This window comes from Aphelocoma coerulescens (assembly GCF_041296385.1).
Source record: "Aphelocoma coerulescens isolate FSJ_1873_10779 chromosome Z unlocalized genomic scaffold, UR_Acoe_1.0 ChrZ, whole genome shotgun sequence".
In the NCBI taxonomy this organism is placed as follows: domain Eukaryota; kingdom Metazoa; phylum Chordata; class Aves; order Passeriformes; family Corvidae; genus Aphelocoma; species Aphelocoma coerulescens.
Genome location: NW_027184085.1, coordinates 46,886,912 through 46,901,985, shown reverse-complemented (window position 1 = coordinate 46,901,985; position 15,074 = coordinate 46,886,912). Strand labels below are relative to the sequence as shown.

At 38.8% G+C, this 15,074-nt stretch overlaps 1 protein-coding gene across 2 annotated transcripts in view; it reads left to right on the top strand.

The window, feature by feature from the left end:
- Positions 1–15,074, top strand: part of RNF38 (ring finger protein 38) — a 111,338-nt gene that overhangs the window by 12,844 nt on the left and 83,420 nt on the right. The window contains exon 2 of one of the 2 annotated variants that reach the window (XM_069001264.1): positions 1,316–1,400. The exons of the other annotated variant lie outside the window; for it this stretch is intronic. Within the exon in view, the coding sequence (XP_068857365.1) occupies positions 1,352–1,400 (49 nt within the window). The 5' untranslated portion in view covers positions 1,316–1,351. The remainder of the gene's footprint in view (positions 1–1,315; positions 1,401–15,074) is intronic. 2 annotated transcript variants of the gene reach the window in all.

The following is a 15,074-nucleotide window of genomic DNA, read 5'->3' as shown; positions in this document are numbered from 1 at the left end:
AGCAGAATTGCTCTACTATCTTCAGAAGTGTAGACATAATTCTCGCCATCAACCACAAATAGTCATGCTTGAACTTTGTAAATCAAGTATCATGAAGACAGAATTAACGTGTGATCTACTGGTCTGTGTAGATTTCACTCTTTATGCCTATGTATAACGAGTAATGTGCTATTGTACTCTGAAATCTGTATTTATAAAGAGGAGGGCAAGGGACATTCTTCCACAAGTCCAATGGCCGATCTTCATTGCTATAGAGAAGCTGTTAGAAAGCTTTGTTTTGCTTTGAAGATGACACAGAAGCTGTTGAAGTTGAAAAGGGTAGTGTGCTGAAACAAAAATTGGATATCTCTCTGGTCATGAGGTCGTTAGTCATTCAGAGTCTCCTTTACATATACATTTCTGTTGACTATCCTCTATTTTTGCACTGGCTATTACTGTTATTAACATACTGGTGACCTTAAAGAGTGCTTGAGAGTTCAACACTGGTGATGAGATGACTGGTGTTAAATCCAGTGTCTTAAGTTCTAACCTTTTTTGTTTTGACATGCATACTTTGAGTTTGTTTGCATCTAGAGACAAAGAGCACATGCATGTGGAAATGCTCACAGACAGACACACGAACTTAGATACCTCAGATTTATAAACAGTCATCTCTCTGTCTCTTAAAAAGACCCGCCATTTGGCAGTGGCCACAGTCCTTCACTTCTAATTGTGCCTCAGTGCATTATGTAAGGTATAAAAAAAAGGTTTGCTGAAACTGGCTCTATGGTTTCCTAGAATTATGTGTGTTGAATGCATTGTAAACTTAGAGGGTTTTTTTTTGTGAAACGTGTCTACATTATGCAGTTGTATAGCTAATGGTTTGCTATGCGACTGGATGGCCCAGCAACTTTGACACTTCTCTTCCAGCTCTGTATGCTCCTTACTGAGATCTTGGCTTCAGCTGAAATATGCCTAAAAGAAAACTGGACTATATATGTGTCTTTAAATCTGTGTATGTACTTTTTGTGTGAATGTGGGAGCCCTGTGTTCTGGACTGGAGAGAGATGTGCCTTCATTAAGAGCAACAGTGGTAGTTTGTTCAGTTTAAAAATACTGGTAAATAACATTCCCCATCAACAGAAGTTAGTCTCTTAAAATGACCGTATAGCCTGGATGTAACTGCAGTAACTTGTGTCCTCTTTCTCAAAATTTTCCTGTCAAAGGGGTATTTTGGCTGCTAAGCTGCTAGACAAACAACTGAAAACTGCTGAGCTATGTGGATGTGTCACAGGTATTGGCTGACGTGAATCTGTGTTGCTGCTTTTGCTTTCAGATGTTACCATGAGTATCAGTTGGAGCACAAGGAGCTATGGTAGTAGGAGTGTTTGGGAGAGCTGGGTCTTGTTTACTTGAGAAAGGTAAGAGTGTGATGGGGTTGTGGGAATTCCTGATGGAACAGAGTGAGAATGGGTGATAACTAGCCAGGCAAGATCACCAAGCAATGAGATTCTTTACCTTACTAAGTCAAAGAGTATATCACAAGCTGAGAATTGGCAACTACAGAGAAGGAAATACTAAGTCCACTATTACCTCTGTAGCCTGTCACTGAATTAGGAGACATGAAGCAAATTCCAGAGTATAGTTCATTTGTGCAGAACAAAAAAAAATGAGACAGTATGGAAACTAAAATAAAATTCAGTGGAGAAGGGAGGTTATGTTGTGATGGGATAACTTTGGCTGAACACAAGATGCCTACCAAAGCCACTCTTATCACTCACCCTCCTCATCTGGATGGGGAAGAAAAGGTATAACACAAGGTTCAGGAAGTATGGTCACAGGCAAACCAGACTTGGTTTGGAGAAATTGGTTTAACTCATTGCCAGTGAAAAGTCAGAGAAGGATAATGAGGAATAAAAACAAACCTTAAAACATCTTTCCCCCACCCCTCCCTTCTTCCCAGATTCAACTTCAGCTCCAGCCTTCTCTTCCTCTTCTGGCTGAGTGGCTCAAGAAAATGGGGGATAGGGGCTGTGGTCAGTTTATCTCACTTGTCTCTGCTGCTCCTCCCTCCTCACATTCTTCCCCTACTCCAGCGTGAGGTCCCTCCCAACTTTTCCAGCATGAGACCTTCCCATGGGCTGCAGTTCTTCATGAACTGCCCCAGTATGTCTTCCAGCATGGTCACAGCCTCCTTCAGGCACCTGCTCAGATGTGGAGTCCTCTGTGGGCTGCAGGTGATCCTCTGCTGCACCGTGGACCTCAGTGGGCTTCAGGGGATTAGCCTGCCTCATCATAGTCTTCACCACAGTCTGCAAAAGAATTTCTGCTCCAGTGCCTAGAGTATCTCCTCTCCCACCTTTTTCACTGACCTTGGGGTCTGCTTCGTTGCTGTTGTGCAGCAGTCTTTCCCCTTTCTTAAATATATTCTCTTAGAGATGCAATCACTGTCACTGATGGGCTTGGCCTTGGCCAGTGGTGGTTCTGTTTTGGAGCTGGCTGCAGTAGCTCTTGTACTTAGAGGAAGCTTCTGACATCATCTGTCAGAAGTTATCCCTGTAGCCAACTACTGAAACCTTGCCACACAGGATGGCTTGAAAAAAATCTCTAATTATTCGCATAGGTAACATAGGTAATTGTCCGCATAGTGCAGACAAACATTGCCTGTATGTATGTGTTATCTGACCTTTGGCTACGCAAAGATTGCGATGTCATGATTTTGTCACAGCTCCAAGACAGTTGCTTGAAGAAGGAAACACAGCTTCTTTCCATAGGGTGTCCTGGAGCAAGACGAGTTGTATGATGAACTGGGCAGAAAAGCTAACGCAGGGAAGCAGAGTGAATTCAGCATGTTGTATTTTTTGGTTTGTGATTGCTTATGACTGAACAGTTTGCTGCTTAGAAAAGTTCTACGGCTGAAAAGGGTAATGTAGTTGACCCTAAAGGCAGGGTTTTCTGGGTTTCTCATCCTATAGCTTGCATCCAAAATTGAAAATGGACTGCATTGCAGCCATTATATTGAAAAAATAAATATGTATATACAGAAGGATCTAGATAAAGGCTATGAATCCTACTAGATTACTCACTTGTCAGAAATAAAAATGCTGTATATACTTGTAAGTTTGCCATTGGGGAGAGGTCTGGAATTATAAAAAAAATAAAAGAATGAAATTCAAAGTGAAATGCTAAACAGAAACTTTTTGATGTAGCTATAGATTAGTGTATTATGTCTTTTGCTTAGATTTTCAGGGATTTCAGGTTTTCAACTTTACCTTGAAGGCTTTCAGAAAGTTGTGAGGGGTTTGTGGTGGTGGTGTTTGTTTGGGGTTTTTTGTGGGTTTTGGTTTTTTTTTTTTCTCCCTCACGCATCAGAGAGAAAGCAACTGCAGAACTAAGAAAGATGCAGAAATAATCCAGCAATATAAATGGGATGGAAACAGTAGTGTTCAGACCAATCTCTGATTTTTAGTAAAATCTACTTATGACTGACCTGCTGCTTTGTCATTTGATTGAAATTTTTGCACTTTTTCTGTTGTCTTAGTAAATACAGTACCTAGATTTTTGAGCGTGTTTTTGCAACAATCTTTTAAGTGGATTATATCTATCTAATACCCATCTTCTGGTAAAATGTCAGTGTCTGTGATGTTCAGAGTAAACGTCAGAAAGCAGTCACATCCATCACAAGACAGAGGGAGCTTCAATAGCATATTTTCATGTACGGACAGAGGTCAGCAAGGTTGTTGACAGAAACAGAGAGTAATAAACTTTACTCAGCAGTGAAACCATGTTTCTGGAAGAGTGCATGGGTTTATGAGTAAGAAGAAAACGGAAATGACTTCTGTCCTCATGCTTATATAGAAGTGCTTCTTTCTGAGTAGCACTTGGTTTGCATACCAAGGAAAAACTCTTGGGTTTGTAAGGATCAGTTGGTGTTGCTGTAGGTGACCCATCATGTATTTTGTACAGTGTTGAAAATTTGCCCATTTCTAGCCTTTCCAAAGTGATCAAATACATCTGTATTGTTTGAAGAAAATTTTCTGATTTGTGTTTGAAGGGATCTGCTTTTCACTGGAATGAGTGAGTGTGGGGCCTTTTAATGAACTCTTTGGTAGATTGTCCCTCTGAGAAGTTTTCACTGTGGTGATGCACAGTCTCTTTAAAGAACACCATCTGAATCAATTACTAGAAGTGTTTCAATGTTTCTTTTTATTGAGTGTGATATTGTGGACCTTTGTGACAATACAGAGGAAGAAGGTGAAATCAAGACGTGCTGCAAGAGCTGCTTTAGTTTGTGGTGGTTTTTCGAGTGTTAGGCTGGCATTGGTAGTTTAAAGGAGATAAGGATAGCTTTGCTCTTTTCAGAGTTCATAAATCATTTGGCTCGTGTGTGTGTGTGTTTTCTCTGATTCATGCAATGAAGCTCTGAATCAGGCATCCACCCTTTTATTAGTTATGCAGAAACTAATAAAGGAATATCCCAAAAACTGTGTTTCTAGGGTAATAACTTCATGTACTCTTAAGCTGCAGCTGGAGCAGCAGAAGTAGCTGCACATTATCACCTGGTTTCTGACCACCTTACTGCTAAAGTGGCTGAATGTACTGCTCCAATTTAACACTAGCAGTAGGTATTAACTGAGTTAAACCACCTGTGCAGGTTCACTGGGTGTTCTTACAGATGTATACCTACAGTATGTGGGAAATATGGAAGTGTTTCTCTCATTGGTAATGCTGCTCTAATGTGGGATCAAGAAATAAAAGCAAAGAGATTGCAACCACTTATTTTCTGTCTGTGTAGTAACTTCCAGGTGATATTTGTTTCCTCCTTTTGTCATCCATTGTACCTATTGCAATCTATTTTGATAGTCTTTAGAGGGCTATTAGGGTATACAATAAACACAATAAAGAAGTGCTTTGTAAGAGTAAGTAAATAGTGATGGCATTGATTTTTTTATATTTTTGGCTCTTAAAAAAATTCCCCATGTGGAATAGTGATATAGATGTGATATAGTGATAGAGATGGCATCAGTGATGAAGGTACATATACTTGGGAACTTGGGAGGAAGATAAAAAGAGAGTAAACTTGTTTTTTCAGGAAGAAAAGTTTTTTTTCCATTGAATACAGTTCTACAGTAGTGTGAAATGAATGAAAAATTTCACACACACAATGGCCTCAATGTGCAGATATTTCTTTGAACTTAACCTTCATTTATGTGGTTCAGATTGTTCATGAATCAAGGAGAATAACTTAGGCGCTCTGTAACTGCAGTTTTGAGTAATCCTCATAAATCAGGGGACTGAAGCTAGAGACCTCTCACTTTGAGGTACTGATCCTTCCTGCCCGACCTCAAATAATATTGCAAAGCATAAGCTTGCAGGCTGGTAAATGCCAACCTCAGCTGCTGAATGAAATTTTTACCTGACCCTGCTGTATGGTTTGCTCATGTAGCCCCAGTGCTTTCCTCCTGTACAGTAGTAGTACAGGCTTGGTGTCATTTGTCTGGTACTTGATACACGCAAGCAAATACGATGTAAACCATGTACAAGGCATATAATGAGTATTAGACAGCTTTTCTTTCATATCAAGTGAAAAGCAGAAAACCTGTATTGTCCTTATCAGAAGCATGCTATCATTTCACAGAAATGTATTAACCCTGTCATAGAAAGCCGAGCGTTTCATTGCACTTCTTCCCCCCGCTGAACTGTTCATTAAAAACATTTTAGCATCACAGTTCTTTTCAACTTAGTGTTCATTCTCATAAGCTTTTTAGTATGGTTGACATTTTTGGAGAGAAACAATTTCCCGTAAAAACTGAGCGAGTTTCCCATCATAAGATGTTGTTTCTGTTATGAAAATAATGTAGACACATTGGCAGTTAGACAAGTGAGGATCTGTGTCTAGAAATCCAGAGCATAGCTTAGTCATTTGATTCTAGGAGAAATAACATTAAATTAAATGGTTTATTGAGGCAAACTGCTGATACTTGAGTTATATAATCTGAATTGTGCTTTTCTCTCTCAAAGTGGCTCTTGAAAGAAGATCTGGACCTAGGTCTATTAGGAGCAATAAGCAAGGCTTTCAGTCTTTCTGAGCGATTGTACTGAGAGCACTGAGAGCACTTACTTTAGTTGCTGCTCTGTGTTCAGCTCTCTTGAAAGGATGATTTGAAGATGTTATAACACCCCACTATTGGCAGAAGTGGAAATCTTTTAGTATTAGGCAGGTTGAGCTTGTGTCTGGGAGTTGTCTCCAGTTCCTTTTTTTCCCACTCTTTAGTCTTTGCCACACATACTCTTGCTTATTTCCTTGATATTCAGATCCTCATTCTGAATAATGTTCCCTGTGTTCCAACTTGTCTTGCCATCCATCACCTCTGGGTGTCTTGAGTAAGAAGAGAAATAAAGACATCATTTCCTCTGGAAATTCTTCTCTTTTGCCTTCTGTAGCCCTTATGTTAACCTGCTGTTCTTTCCTTTCAGTTTCCAGGCACCTGAGCCCAGAAGGTTCTGTCATGTACTAAGTGTTGAGCAATCTAAAGAAATTCAGCCTTCCCTCAGTGCTTGTATACTGCTAGAAATTGACAGCTGATGCTTGGTCATGTTCCAGGAAAATCACAGGCTTAGTATTGGCTTCTGAACCAGGAAACAACATGAGATGCTTTTTTCTTCATGGGGCAGAATCCTTTTGCTTACATTGCTGTTGTGCTTGGAGAGGCTGTATTTTGCAAAGTGCTGCAAATAGATGGTGCAAAAAAGAAAAACTGTAATCAAGCAGACTACTTTCATAGTGGGGAGAAAGTGTCATATAGATTTTATCTGACCTGGGGTCGGGAATGTTCTTTTGTCATGTTCAGGCACTTACCAGTCTGATAGGATTACTAGGGCTGTGGAAAACTGCTTGTCCCCAGTAACCACACAGTGTCTATTAAGGGGTTTCTTGTCCTGAAGAGGACTGCTGTCAGTTCTGTTGATGGTGCCCTGTTCTGTGTTGCAGCTTTATTGATACCACACAGAAGTACTGAAGAGTTTTCCAAAACCTGGAGCCTGTCTACAAATGGACTTAAAAGTCTGGAGGAATGTTTGTAGAAGGTGAACAATGGCTTTTGGAGCAAATTGTTCTTGTTTTTTCAGATACCAGCTAGTCCTAAGACAGGCTAGATTGAACCTGTCCCATCATATTACCAAGCTTCAGGAAGTCCTGGTCAGGAACTTCCTGAGGGGGAAGTTCTACCATGAATATTTTGTTCAGTGGGCTGGACTTTTTTTGAGGCACAATGAGTATTTTTCATCAACATTCTTTTTGGTGGTATTATACTCACTCAATCAATTTAAAAGCTGAAGAGTCCAGGTCTGTATGCTGTCTTCCTGCTTTTCCCCACACCCATCTATTTTATAAGTGTTCTGTGACTAATTAGAGGTTCTTAAGAATGCAGTTTTCAGGGTACTGGAACACCCTGAGGTATGTCTCAGTCTTGTTCTGTAGTCTTTTTCTGATAATTCTCAGTGCAGAACTTCTGATAAAATTAACAGATGAACAAATCGAATGTTTCCATTTAAGGGGAGGAGGCAAAAGGAAGTTTTTGGTCCACAAGTGTACCTGGGATGATTTTTCTCCTAGCGTGGACTTTTTTGTAGTTACTGGCACTGAATTTCATCAGTCACTTTACTTGCCCCTCACTTGCTATTGTTAAATCCTGTCATAACTCTGTTGTATTTTTCTTCCATTTGACCCCAGGTTGTGCCTGCTGCTGATTTTAATAGATTAGAAAACATGGATTGCTTTGAAATGGATTGCTTTGAAACTTTGAAGGCTTTGTCCATTAATTACAGAACCATGTTAGAGAGATGAGGATAAACACTCCTTAGTTGAACAATTCTGCCTATGCTTAATCAAGCACATTTGCCTGTCTGTGCAGCTGGCTGGGTCATGTCTTCACATTTACTTTGCTGGCAGTGTGCAGCTTTCCTTGCTCCTGAATAGAGCGTGTCCTGAGGATATTCTGGAAATGTGGAGGCTGTGCCCTGGCAATGGGAACAAAGGTTGCATGGAGTAACTTCCTCTGATTTCAATAATGATTTTGTCTTCTTGCTCCTCCTTTCATCTCCTTGAAGGTATTTTTTGGCCCTCTCCCTGCTTTTACTTATGAAGTTACTTAAATGATTTTTCCTCTTTAAAATGATAAGTAACTGGGTCAACAGCCTTGATATTTAATTGCTATGAATAATTAGGAAGCTTTTGTAGTAACCCATCAGTGCTTCTTCAAGATGACTTAGTGAATCTACTGATCTCTCCTTCCCCTGCTTTCTGGGAACGTGTTCACTCCACATTCCACTGCTGGGATTGCCTCTTTTCCATATCATTCCTAAGAGATATCTTAATAGAAAATCTTGCTGTTAAGCCAGAGCGTACAAAGCTGTAATTGCACTAGAGTGGGATGGAGATTGGAAGATCTCACAAAGCCCCACAAATCTTGTGGTTTTCTTTGAGGAGTACTTCCAGCTGTTTGCTCTACTCCAATTTTAGATTGTGTTTTTGCACCTGCTTGAGAAGTCTGGGTTCTCTTGACTAGCTAAATCAATTTGTTGCTTCCTTGAAATTAGCAATACCAAAAAGTATATCTTGTGTCTGCTTTGTTTGTGTTCTAAACAGAGAACAAAAGGCAGGTGGTAATTACACTGCAGGGTAAATAACTGTAAACAACTATAAATTTCTTAAATAAGATTTAAACAATGCTATTGAGGAGAAATCTCCTGAATGTAATTGACTACTAGTAGTATTACTACTACTATTAGTTAGTTACTAGTTATTAGTAGTACACTAGTAGTTAGTAGTACTACTAACTGTTAGTAGGACACCTAAGACAGTCTCCCTGTTCTTAGAACTTCGTTTTTCAGAGGCAAAGTAAATCATGTTCTGACAATGTTCTTGTAAATATATTCGCTTCTCATTGAGGTAAATGTCACAAAAGGATGAACTAAGCTCATGTGGACTTTTGCAGTAGTGGAAGTGCTGGAGGCAGGATTCATATCTTTCATCTGCAGTTGAGCTGGTGGGAAAAGAAAAGGCAAAAGGATTCACCCCGGGGAGTTGCTGTACTTAATGTGGCAGCCACGTCCTTAATTTTTTCCAAATAAGCTTTGGCTGGAGTTCTAAGCTTTCTGATACATAACATCTGCTTGCTGTGCAACTTAAGAAATGGGTGAATATTTGAGTCTTCTGATGGATGAGGAATCTGAAGTGTTCTCTCTGGATGGCATTAACACTTTCTATTTAAAAGAAGTCTTAGGTGAGATGTGCATTATCATTAGCATGCTAGTTGGTCTAGGTTACTGGCTAGGTGTTTAACTTCATGTTGTCACTCGTATTATTTGACAATATGCTTAGGTACAAAGGAGGATGAGTGAAATACTTTCTTTTAATTGCTGCAGTTAGAGAAATTGATATTTTGATATTTCTGTACAATGGTATAGCAGATCTAGTCATACTAGCAAAGAATTGTTACACATTTGGGGTTAAGAGAGAAGGAAAAGTGAACAGTTAAGGCAATGGTGTGATACTGAACCATACCTGCTTAAAGGATGAACTTCCAAGAGTACTCAAAAAACTTGTGTCCTGTGGTTTAATTTCTGCTGTAGCCATGAAAACATAGGATAACTTCCTTGTTTCTCCATTCTGCGTTAGAAGAGACTGTTTAATGATCACAGTTCAGCTCCTCAGTATTCAGGCAGTTACCTGAAGTTTTTCCACTGCTGTTTTTCTCCTGTGAGCAACATCTGCAGTTTCTTGTCCCTGTAAAGTCTGAAGTTTTAAAACATCTTCTTTAAGTTAGGAAACTGCAGGTTAAATATTCTGATGTGTGATTATCCCAAAAATTATTGTAATACTTACTATGTAGTATTATTGAACAGTATCATTCTTACTATCTTTATCTCATACCAGATACACTTAGGACTTTTTCCAGTTCCTCCTGTATAAAAGCTCCTTCTGGGTAATTTCTTTTAGACCTTTTGCAAAATTGCCCTCCTTAATATACATTATGCCCCTTGACCTTTTGCTTTCTCTTTTGGTGTGTCTTTCCTGTAGTCTTCAGAGATACTCTTCCCTGTATGATCACTGACTTTCATACTGTTATGTAAACCTATGACTTCAGGTTTTTAGGGTTAAGTATAGTGTCTTTTAGTTACCTTTCCTCTAAGTTAAAATGTACTGGTCTTTTTATGATCTCTTCATGTCGTGATCATTCTTGCTCCATGTCACTGTGCTGTCTGCCAGGTTTGAGCATAACCTGACGTGTATGCCTTTGATTCTTGCTGCTCTGTGTCTGCCTCCTTGACAAATTCAGCTCTCTTGTAATCTTCATACCTCAGTCACTGAAAGCTGGTGAAGGAGAGAAGTATATTAATGTGGAACTGAAATATGCTGTGAGTGTGTTGCTGCTACCTCCTAACTTACTCTCTCCTAACTTTTTAAGCCTTGTTCTGGCATGGTCCTTGTAGCCTCCTAGTGAGTGTGATAAGCTATGTTACCCTCAGCTAGCCTGGCCTCAGCTAGTAGACTTTGTCTAGCATAGGTATGCTGCACTGAACACTAGGCAAATAACCTGTTACAAATACAAGTGCTCATCCCAATACCTTGATAATTAGCTTCATTGAGTGTACAGTTTTTTTGTGTAGGGAGTAATTCAGAAAGCATATTAAATCTGGAAAGCTTGTACAGTTGGGTTCTCTGTTTCTTCATTTCCATATCAAATATAGTCATTTGGAGGGTATAAAGACTTTCCTGACTGTAAGCAAAATTAACATTTTACTTAAAATGTCTTTGAATTCTTTCTTCATTTTTCCTAGTAATAAATTAAGGTCCCTGTTATTCATGTGTGACCTCACAACAAAGTTTTGACAGTCTGAACTAGCAATTGGTATGTGCAATAAATAGCACTTGACTCCGTTCTTTGAGCACTACTGAAACTTAATCTTTTGTTTTCTCTCAGCACATGGTGTCTTCAGGTTTTTTCTTTGAAATTAGTTGGACTTTTAAGTTTGTGAGAAACAGAATCTTTGCAAGAGACCACCAATATATATAGCTGGTTTTTAGGAAGAGAAGCATTTTTAATTCAAAAAACTTAATTTGCTTATTTCCAGTAGTTAGTCCTTAGTTTCAATCACTGTATTGAATTACAGCTTTTTCAGATGAGATAGCACACATAGTGAACAGTGTTGTAATGGATTTCCTTAATACAAATAAATTGTGCCATGGACTTTATCACTCTGCTGGAAGAGCATTTGGATAAGTCTGTAAATTCTGTGTTGACCATGATTACATATTTGGCATTACATTCAGTTTGTTTTGCAGGCAGTTATGTAGGGCCCTCTACTTGGTAACTGTAGTGCTTTTATTTAAACTTCACAGAAAACAGCAAGCTGATAAAAGGGAGCATTTTGGGGAAGGCTTTTATAAGGTTTCCAGGTTCTAATAAACAATTGTTGTTCAAGGCTTGTAGCCCTTCCTATTTCTTGTCACATACATGCTGGAATTAATATTTGTGCATTGTTAAAATTGTGGAATTAGAACTTTTACTACAATCCAGTAAGCTCAGCAAGTTTCTCCCAAATTACACCTTTTTTAGAAGGAAAAAAGAATTAGGACACAGTCATTTCTAGTTCTTGCATTGAACTTTTCTAAGTTTAGTTAGCTTTTAAATTGAGCGTGCTTTCTAAATGCATAGCTTTTGATTGTCTGAATGTGTGTAGTTGGGGAACTAACTGTTCTTTTACTATACATTTCCTTTCCTCTGGTATACTACCTCCTACTGAGGATAAAAATGCCTTTTTATATTTTGATGTTGCAACTGAGAAGGTTGCAAATGCATGTTGGGGAAAAAAAAAAAAAAAGAATGCATGGATTTTCTTCCTTGTTCTCCAAGTAGGCAGACAGCAGTATGATTTTGGAATAATTTCATTTTCTTCTGCCTCAATATAGTCTCTCTGTAAATCAAGTGGACAGTATATTATGCTCTTGCATCCTCATTTGTGGGTTACATGCTATCTTGAGAAGTGGACAAAACAGCTGAAATTTGGACGAAAAGGTAGTGATTTTATTTCCTTCTGTTATGACAACTCTGGTTGTGGGATTGAGGATTAGAAGTAGTGAGCATGAACTGAAACACAGGAACTTCCTTCTGAACATCAAGAAACAGTGAAAGAGACTGCACTGAGGCACAGGTTGCCCAGGGAGATTTGGGAGTCTCCCACCTTGGAGATACAACTCATCTGGACATTGTGCTGAGCAACCTGCTCTGGGTAGTCTGGCTTGAGCAAAGGGGTTGGACAAGATGACCTTCCTTTTCCAACCTCAGCTCTTCTATGATTCTGTGATTCTTTGTCTTTTTCACCGCAGACTTGTTTCCATAGTAATTGGCAATGATGGAGGATTATTTCTTCCACATTAAAAAAGCTGTCAACATTTTTATTTGAAGCATGAAATGGGAAGTTCCTACCTCCAAAAAATGTTCTCTTTCTTCCAGAAGTGCTTTCTTTTCTAATACTTGGAAGTGACTTTTGAGGCATTTCAAATAAAAAAAAAATTACTAGAAATTTATACTAACTTCAGAAGGTCAAAATCAAATATTGTTAAGTTTCAGCTGAGGGCCTATAGATGAAGGTCAGTTTAGGTAGAGTATCCCAGCTTCTGTTTTGGAGAAGGCATCTTCCCATAGTAAGCTCTTTGGAGGAGAGGGACACCTGAAGCAAATACATGTTTGTGCTAAAGCATTCGCCCCTTAGTAATATATTTGACAAATTTAAACTTTAATTTTTTTTCAGAATGTCAACTGATGCTTTTATTTAGAATTTAAGTAAGAATTGACAGCTTTTCAGAGACGAAAAATACTTTCTTCTGACTGTCTTTTGTACCATATCAGATGAATTTTATGAAGGAAGGTGAGAGGTATGCTTTGACTTAATGGCTTTGATTTGAATTTCTCATCCTGTTCATAACTTTTCATGTTGCTGAGAAGCATAAGCCCTTGAAAGCTTTGTCAGTTAACAAGTGTGGTCTAACTTGTAACCCACCAGAAGAATTCCCATTCCATGAAAAGAAAAGAAGTGACACAAGGTTTCCTACAGTGAAAGTGAGAACTACTGTTGAGGCCGACAGCAGGTCTGGAGGCATCACAGACCTTAATTTGGACATGGTTAACTTCTATTTGTGAGAAAAGCCCGTGAGAAGAAAAGCAGTTAGTTTTTACCCATGAGAATGGAGTATCAACAGAAGCAAGAAAGTTAAACAGTAGAAGGAGAAAAACAGCAACATATCTGCACCTGTTATTTGACTGAATGCTTGAATGCTTATGCTATAGGTAGCCCATGACTATATGTTTTAGTTAATAGTAGCCAGTAAGTCTATTGTGGTAGTTTAGTAGCCAGTGAATATGTAACATGAATGATAACATACAAACAAACTATATGTTTTAGTTAATAGTAGCCAGTAAGTCTATTGTGGTAGTTTAGTAGCCAGTGAATATGTAACATGAATGATAACATACAAAAGGTGTATAAAAGAGGCTGATTTGTTTAATAAATGGCTTTTTGCACTTTATCTGAGGCAGTCTGTGTATGTCATGACCGCCCCAACAGCGACAAACTACTTATCTGGGGACAACAGAAACCTTCCAAGATTTAGCTGGCTAAAAAAAAAAAAAACAACAAACCAAAACAAACCCAAAACAAAACAAACCAGCTGGCTTCATTGCAGAAACATCTTGTTGTGTTATGACAGTCTTTTTGAAGGAAAGGTCATATGCTTGTTTTCACATTGAGATGATAAGGTCTTAAAACTCTTCAGTTTTATGTGTGGATAAAAGCAGATTTTAGGAAAGAAAAAAAAAATTATTTGAAAAATGAGGTATTTCTGATGAATCTATAAAGTGAAAATGCATATTCTGCCTCTGGAGTGCCAAATAGATGAGGTGATCCAACCAAGGCACACATTCAGTTGTGTCAGCAGTGAAAATTGCTGATCATTGAGGAAAATCTGTTCATGTATTCTTTAATTAAATGCTGAGGTAGTGCTTTACCTTGAAAGAACTTTCCTCCAATATGAAAGAAGAGATGCCAGAAAAAAAAGCTCATGTCATTCCAGAGTAATGTACAAGACAAAAAGATCTGTTGGGCCACTTTTACAAACTGTCACTTCTCCACATAGCTTTTGTTAAGTACCATGAATATGAATTTTAGGTTTTAGCAGCAAAAATAATTGGGGGTATGGGGGTGGGCTGGCAGTCTGTGAAGCAGTTTGCCATCTGGAGGTGGTATGAGCAGCCTGTTCACCAGAGCTTTCATACAGGAATGAACTCTGGACATTTTTGCAGAGGACACTGGTGAAAGAACGGCTAGACAAAGTGAAGCTCTTCAGAAAAATTTCCCACATCACACCTTGCAACAGCTACACAAGTTTCCAGTCATAGGGATCATAACAAATTCCTCCTGGGTTAGCAAAGATGATGTTACTGAATTAGGTGAACACTTTTTGTGCACTGTGGAAATCCAGTGGTTGCTTCTGACCTGGCTGTTTTGTGGATTGCTGTCAAAAAAATATTAGCTGGAGATCCTGTGTTTGGTAACTGGCTATTCCAGCTACTCCAACTCTGAAAGTTGTTCAGAAAACATAAGGAAAGAGCAGGGGGGTTTGTGTGTGTGTCATTGTTGGACTTTTACTACTTTGCTCCAACTTTCTGATATTATCTGACTTATGTCATCAAATGTTGGTGAGGGTAAAATTTGTGTCAGAAGTAATCTAAAGCATTTTATTCTTTTTAGAAACCAAATGTTCATGTTTTGCAACAGCTTTTTGAAGGTTTGTATCAAACTGCTCACATCCTACAGCAGAAATCGAGCATACTGAAATGGTTCGTAATTCTGTTGTACTGGTATTTTCTTTGAGCTCTTTAGCAACATGTTAGCAAAACTCTGCATCAACAGTTAAGGACTGTTAGTTGACGTTTGGATAAACCGGAACTCCAGCCAAGTGCAGTGACAAAGACTTGACTGAGATCACTTAGACTGCTCCCTGCAGTTTTCCTGACCAGAGGCATGTCACATAC